This window comes from Sinocyclocheilus rhinocerous, unplaced genomic scaffold (assembly GCF_001515625.1).
Source record: "Sinocyclocheilus rhinocerous isolate Xijiao unplaced genomic scaffold, SAMN03320098_v1.1 scaffold2264, whole genome shotgun sequence".
Classification (NCBI taxonomy): Eukaryota; Metazoa; Chordata; class Actinopteri; order Cypriniformes; family Cyprinidae; genus Sinocyclocheilus; species Sinocyclocheilus rhinocerous.
The window spans coordinates 78,197-85,859 of NW_015665058.1; the positions used below are offsets into that span (position 1 = coordinate 78,197).

General features: G+C 38.6%; 1 protein-coding gene across 6 annotated transcripts in view; it reads right to left on the reverse strand.

Annotated features, from left to right (window-relative positions):
* The window catches only part of LOC107731101 (plakophilin-4-like), a 93,795-nt gene that overhangs the window by 39,764 nt on the left and 46,368 nt on the right, over positions 1–7,663 (reverse strand). For all 6 annotated transcript variants that reach the window (XM_016542090.1, XM_016542092.1, XM_016542091.1 and 3 more), the window contains 2 exons: positions 6,593–6,807; positions 1,444–1,894 (listed from right to left, as the gene is read on the reverse strand). In XM_016542090.1, coding sequence (XP_016397576.1) covers positions 1,444–1,894; positions 6,593–6,807 — 666 coding nt within the window. The remainder of the gene's footprint in view (positions 1–1,443; positions 1,895–6,592; positions 6,808–7,663) is intronic.

Here is a 7,663-nt window from a genome sequence, read left to right on the forward strand (position 1 = left end):
TAGAAGCAGGGTAATTTAAATTTCATTTTTGTATTGTAATTTTTATAATTTTTATTTTATTTATCAAAATACAACGGCCACAATATAATATTCAGTGTTGGGCTGCCGAAACTCCGAACGCGTGCATGTTGAGGGGCAAGCTGAGATATAGGCCTATAATGTCTTATCTGTTTGCGCAAATGAATTAAGAATTTATATTGCTATATCTCAGCTTAATTAAACATAATTATACTGTATACACCGTTTAAAAAATCAGTAAAAATATTGCACTGAAATGTGCGCTGAAGAAACTTGCGTATTTTAATTATACACGTCATGTTTGTGGTTTTTCATCATTATACAGTCTGTTTAAATAAATATTCAGAAACACATGCAGTGCTACTTTTTGTCAATGCACGGATCTAATACACCCTTGTTTTCTTTCTCAACCCTTACGTTTACTTAAGAAATAACCGATTGTATTTATGGGATATTTTTATATAATTCTGTGTGTATTTGTCCATTAGAATGTGTAAGAATGCGAGAAAGAGTCCAGTGTTTGTGTATATAAGAGGCGGCTTTTGTGTGTGTGTGTGTGTGTGTGTGTGTGCGCAGCACAGAAAACAGCGCGTGAGTGCAGAAGTGAGTTCTATTTCTCTTCTTGCAGTTGAATCTTTTGAAATCACAATAAATGTGCATACAGAAATCGAGAAGCAGAATCAAAATGTAATTTTATAACCAGTAATTTGATTCCTGACCTTACGTATCTGATCTGATTATCGAAATTGGAATAACTTTTCGATTCCAAACCCTCATAATAAATTATTTAATTCTTGCATGCAAAAAAAACTGTATGGTGACTATGGGGCTATGTAAAATATTTTTTGCAACTTACTAGGTTTATCATTTGTCATTTTATCATTTTTCCCCGATAATGTCGATAATCGTCTGTTACCTGACTGACATCGCGATACTTACGAGACATCGTAATTTCGATAATCGTCATATCGCCAATATAAAAAACAATCAAGAAATGTGTATTTTTGGAACAAACTTAATATGTTAACTGGAGGGAGGACTCTCATTCTTGCAGATGAAGATGAAGCACTCGGGTCTCAAACATAAAGTATGCAAAAGATGTACTAAGAACATCCTGCCAAGAAGTTTTACCAGCCCCAATCCAATCAGCATAATCATATCATTGTGATACGTCATGCAGATAAAGTCCACGCCTCAGAAATTTATGATCACTAACAATAGCCACAACTTCAAAGACCTGAGCAGGAGCAAAATAGACATATATGTAAACAGGGACTCTTAAAATTGTGTTCCTAAAATGTTAGCCACATGGCCAGGAAAGATAGGTACTTGTTTTTTCTAGGAAATGTATGATCATTCACACTCGAGGGCTGAATATAGGAGTAATAAAGGAATAGGAGAACAAAGCACTTCCTGTTTTCTTACCTGTTAAGCTGTCTGGTCGTGGGTCTATCTGCTCGTAGACCTCATAGCTGTGTGTAATGTATGGATTAGATACGTCATGCAGAAACGTTCTCGACATCATCGACCCATAATGCTGTGGTACTGCAGTCATCCCTGGCCTGACTGGTGACCCCGACCTGGCCTGCTTGTCTTCTCTCACACAGCCTACACCTCCAGAATAGGGTGACGTGGTGCGGCTGGCACCACTCGAGCGGGAGGAGCCCATTCTACGCAGGGCGGCAGGAGAGCTCTTCTGTGGGACTCCAGAGAGGGAGGTGCTTGTGAAAGGCAACCCATAGGAGCTTCCAATGGTCCGAAGGGACCCTCGAGACGGAGAGATGTTGCTTCCGTACAGCGACTGTGCACGAGCGGGCATTGAACCAACTCGTCGCATAGCACGACCTGGTTTAGCCCCATCCATCATTCCCGACACCTACAAGAGGACGCAAACATCCTTTACTGCATCTCAACATAGACAGTTATGATTAAGCTGCCATGATGTTCAAATAAAAAAAAAGATCTGCTGATATAACATTAATCTTCTCAGAAAAGTAAAAAGTGCATATAACTTGTCAATTACTCTAAAAAACTGTTTATACTTGATCTGACTCAACAGATTTACTTTCCTGTCCTGTTACTGGTCTAATGTAAATTAGTTTAGCTGACTGGAATTAAAACCAAGTTTTGCTGGTGTAATTGAAACTTTTTTAAATTTCAAATCAAATGCCAATTTTGCATTTTTGTTCAAGCCATGTGAGCACTGATGTCATCAAAGTTCCCTTTCATAGGTTCACTTCTACACTGTGTCGCTGACGCTATGGGAAACACCCCCGGTGTGACGACTGGCTGAAGCTCTGATACCATTACAGCAATTCATTGGCCAATGGTGCTTTGTAACATATGTCTCAGTGTGCTCGTGCTATCTCTCGGTTTCTTCCTTCAGGAACCGATTTATCTGTTTGCCCATCGGAAAGTGTTTCTCGTGTTCTCAGCTGTCTATTTTAGATCAGTTACTACTTCTCTGAAGCGGACACAATAGGTTTCTGAAAATGTGTTGATCCATGTAGCAGACTCATCATGAGAGGAGGTACTCATGACAGGTGCGTGCGATGCCTGGACATTCACGCTCAAGCAATGTTTAATGGCCTTATCACCATTGCGTCTGAAAGTGTTGCACTCCAGGCTCACTTTCTTTCTGAGGAAAGAAAAGTTTCTATACCTATGGGAGATTTTTGATTATTGATTATTGGGAGATTATTTTGATAATCGATTAATCTAACAATTATTACAATGATTAATCAATAGGCTTTAATCAATTATTTTGCAGCTTTTGCAGTTTGTTAAAATATATACATATTCATATACATAAATCTGCTTTATAGCAGAAAATCAAGTTGTAATTAAGTTGTAAGTAAAGCGAAACTGTCCGTTTTTCATGTCTAATACAGTAATGCTGCTTGCTTTAAAGCAGTCTTTTGCATAAAGTGTGTGTGACGAGTGGGGCAGGGCAGAGAGCTGTGGACACGGAGCGAGGCCGGTAGAGTAAATGATGAGGAGCAACACCTGCGCCACTAACCGGTCTCGAGTAGGCTTGGGTATCGATTGGGTTTTTTACGATACCGGTGCCAAATCGATACTTTTAAAACGGTACCGGAGCCTGAACCGATACTTTTAAAAAAAACAAAAGCCACAAAAAAAAACAAAAACAAAACATGGATAACATTAAAGAACATTAAAAATATTTAAAATAAATATACATAGCATTCACATTCTCCTCGGATGCTCTCATTTCCACAGTTGTGCTTCCCTTACTCTAAGGCTAATAAATGTATTTCACGATCTGGGTCATTATTTAATACAAAACAATATTTAATACACCACTAATAACCACACATAATGTTTCTACTTGTTTGTTTCTAAATGTTTCAAAATGAGTGAATTGACTGAATGCTGTCTGTCACTTTCTTTAATCAGTTCTGTGAATGACTGTATGGTATGCCACATGCACTGTAATATGTTTTATAATAAATATAAAAATTTCAAATGAAAATACGAATGTGACGAGAGGGGCGGGGCCGAGAGCCGTGGGAACGGAGCGAGGCCGGTGGAGTAAATGCTAATGCACGACACCTGCGCCACTCACCGGTCTCGAGTCCCACGGAGGAGCTCCAGAAGGATAAAAGGAGGAGGGACGACAGTGTTGGACGAGAGAGGACCAGGCCTGGACTTTATTTTGTGTTTTGTGTGCGGCAGTCGTCCGCGAGGGGCTGCCGCTTTACTTTCGTTTTGTGTTTGTTTATTTTATTAAATTGTTTAAATGTCCGCCGGTTCCCGCCTCCTCCTTCCCGAACTACGAACGTTGTTACAACCAACATGATCGTTTTATAAAGTAGCCTATGCGTTCATATAAGGGCTAGATTTTCGCTAGAGGAAACAGCTGTGGTGTGATGAGGGGTGAACGCAGCGAAAACTTTACAGTAGATGGGAAACTGATTGCTCCCTCGTGACCTTTTGTAAACTGTATTTATGACAAAGAACTGCACAGATAACAGATATTAGAACAATATATCGATAAACACACACCTTGTGTCCTGTTTCTGTTTGAGTCCGCTCGCGCTGTGTCGGCGCGGTCTGCAAAGCGAAGCGCGCTGAAAGACGGGAGGAGACGAAGTCTGCCACCGTTTTCATATGAAATTTAAAGGGGGACTGACTCTGAGGCAATCACGAATTTGTGTACAGTTTATGGAGCTAATCGCTATAGCCCCGCTAAAAATGGCCTAGCAACACCCATGCTTCTAACGTCCATTTTGGAGAACCAGGACAAATATTTCAATCAATCGCTCAGGCATTAAGTGGCACCGAAATGAGGCACCGAAATCTGCGTTCTGATTCGGTTCTAGTACATACCGGTTACATAGGTACATATTGACACCGGGTTTCGGTACCCAACCCTAGTCTCGAGTCCCACGGAGGAGCTCCGGAAGGATAAAAGGAGGAGTGACGACAGTGAAGGACGAGAGAGGACCAGGCCTGGACTATTTATGTTGTTGTTGTTTTGTTATGTTTTATGCGGCAGTCGTCTGTGAGGGGCTGCCGCTTTTACTTTTGTTTTCTGTTTGTTTATTTGATTATTAAAGTTTTTATGTTTAAATGTTTGCCGGTTCCCGCCTCCTTCTTCCCGATCTACGAACTTTGTTACAGTGTGTTATATAAATAAACATGACATGACTTGCCGATTACAGAGCTTGTGCAAACATCCACATCGCTCTGATCAGATGCTTTCTTAACTGCTGTTTTCCCACGCTGTCATTTTTAATGTGTTTATTTTGCTACTGAGAGGAAAGCGCACAGCACATATCTACACATTCATCTAAACGCCGCTCTCAGCAGCATCTGCATGTTCACTAACAGTAAACCGCTGCTTGCATATATCCAGCTGCTTTTTACTCCTACTGAAAATAACTTCGCCGTGAGTATACTGCGGCCTGTCCACATGACAGCATTTTTTGTTTGTAGTTTTGTAAAGCTTTCCCACACTCTACTGCTTCGTCTTTGTACATCTCATAAGCGTGTCTTCTTCTATTGGACTGTAGCCAGGAAGGCAGAATTACGGTCACATAGCAAGTGCCAAAACCTTTACAAGTTTTGTACTATTCCGATGAAGTAAAAAACAAAATGTCTTTTTTTTCTGTCAAAATTGAACAAAGATCACCAGAGGGTTAGGTAATAAAGTGGAAAAAGTGCAAAAAGCTTCATTTTGACAGACTGGTTTTTAAAAAAGCTGATTTTAGACTAATAATTAAATTCTAAAGTTTATTGTATGTTTTTTGTATGTAGTACAATGACCACTTATATGTCAAAAGATCAAGGAAATTTATGACCCCTTTAATATATATATATTTTTAATTTAATCAAACATGACCAGGTCATATCTCAGTCCATTAAAACAAAAAGCAAAACCAAAAAGAAATCCTTTTTTTTTTTGTATGTAATTATTTTCAAATGTCAAATCAAGCACATTTGTCCCCAAAATTCTCATCACGGTAAAGTAGGGCTGGGCGATATATATATATAAAAAAAAAAATCTCGATATTGTCAGTTTTTATGATATTCGATATATATATCTCGATATGTTTGCATTTGCTTTTAAATAATAAAAAAAAAATAATGAAAACTGGTAAAACAAATGAAAATTATTATAACAGTGAAATTCCTAATAGTAATTCCAAATTGCCATAGCCTATGTTTCTCTATTCAAACAACAGCGGTTGAGTAAGTGCATTTATTCAGCGATCACAATCGCAAACAATACAGTCGAGATCTCATGACAGAACAAGGACTGGTTGAGTGACACTTTCATTTAGATAAACGCTAAACTCCAGCTTGTTTGTTGGTGTTTTCAGATCATCGGTGGAGGCGCTTCTACAATGAGGAGCGAGCGCGTGCGCATGGTTGCCAGATTGCTTAAAATAAGGCAGAAAATGTATGCTTGTAACAGCGAAGCTCTGAATCGGGGATTTGAACTCGTGATATCTGGCAACCGCACTCATGAAAGCTTGTGTAGTAGAGGCGTGTAGAACAGTCCGCAATAACATGTTGTTTCCTTTTTTGGACATTCGGCGCGTTCTTTTGGGAAAGTATGCTTGAATTTGAAATATTCGAAATTCACGATATTTTCAAATTTTACATCGTCGTCAAAATTATTTTTATTTTCAAATTAAAATTATTTTCTGCGATATTATCGCTAATATTCAATATATCGCCCAGCCCTACGGTAAAGCAAAACAATTAATGCAATATTTGAAGTATTTATACATCATGGTAATGTCTGGTTTTTATAATACAATATTACAGTAATGAAAAATCGAATCGAGTATCACAACTGAGAATAATACGAATCATACACACACAAAAAACTAAGACACATCATGGTAGTGAGAAGTTAGGATGTAGGGGTAGATGTGCATAACTGTCATGAAAAATGAACAAATATTAAAAATTATAATAATAATAAATGCTTCAGGAGACATGCATCATTTTCTTATTGTACTTTTTATTTTGGGGTGAAACATGACCCACACATGTTTTTCAAGAGATTTAGCTATTATGAAGTGAGGGATGTGAGATCTACCTGAAGCTCAGGTGTTCGGTGGTGTCCTGCAGCCTGGCCCTCTGCCCTGGAGCCCCTCTGCAGTGTGGAGCTTCCTCCTGAAGCAGGTAATGAGTTTTGCAGTCTCTGCTGACACTCGCCCTGTGGCTGACCGCTGTAGTAGCTGACAGCATCCTGATACCCACTATCAGAGTAAGAGTTCATCTGGGTAGAACTGTGAGAGTTCCCCACAGACCCTGAGATGACAGTAAAGTGCAGGTTAGACACCTCATTCATAAATATTACTTTTAGGGTGTCTTTACACTAGAGGTTTTGTGTGGACCGACACCAGCTTGATTTCCAAGCTTTATTCGGTAAAATTTTGCTTGAACAGGTGGTTTGGGGTTTAGTTCATGTGAACAGTTTCGCAGCAAAGTGTTAAAGCAAATCTGTCCTAACTTGTGCAGGTAAACTGGTATTGATGACATTTAAGTTGCATGTGTCTGCTATATAATGACATTTAATTGGCATGTGTCTGCTATATAATGACATTTAATTTGCATGTGTCTGCTATATAATGACATTCACACAGCTACTCATAAAGCTACTTGAACTGCTTTTGGAAAGCAGCTCGTATTTTGGCTTCTCATGCAATTAATCAGTGTGGTGAATTTAACTTTTTTTAAATTTTATTTTTTATATCGAAATACAAGTTAAAAGGGTAAACATTTGCCACTAGTTCTCAGGGTGGTATTCATGTTGATGTCAGGAAAGAAGGCAGGAAGGAAGCCATACAGACAGACAGACAGAGTAGTGGTCAAAGCATTCAATACACTGCAGTGTTTCCCCTAGGTTTACGGCTTTGGGGGGGGGGTCCGTTTTTTTTTCGTTTTTTTTCTGGACTCCTTCTTAATGGTTAAATTACATTTTATTAATCAAAAAGCATGTCGAATTAATTAAAATCATGAAACTTAAACAATTTAACATCAATTTATTAAAAGTTGAACAAATATTACATGTTTAGGGCCCTATGAAACGTTTTATTTTTCCAACCTTATGTTTTATTGTAACCAAATTCTGTTTTAGCATGTCTAATTATTTGAAAGCATAAAA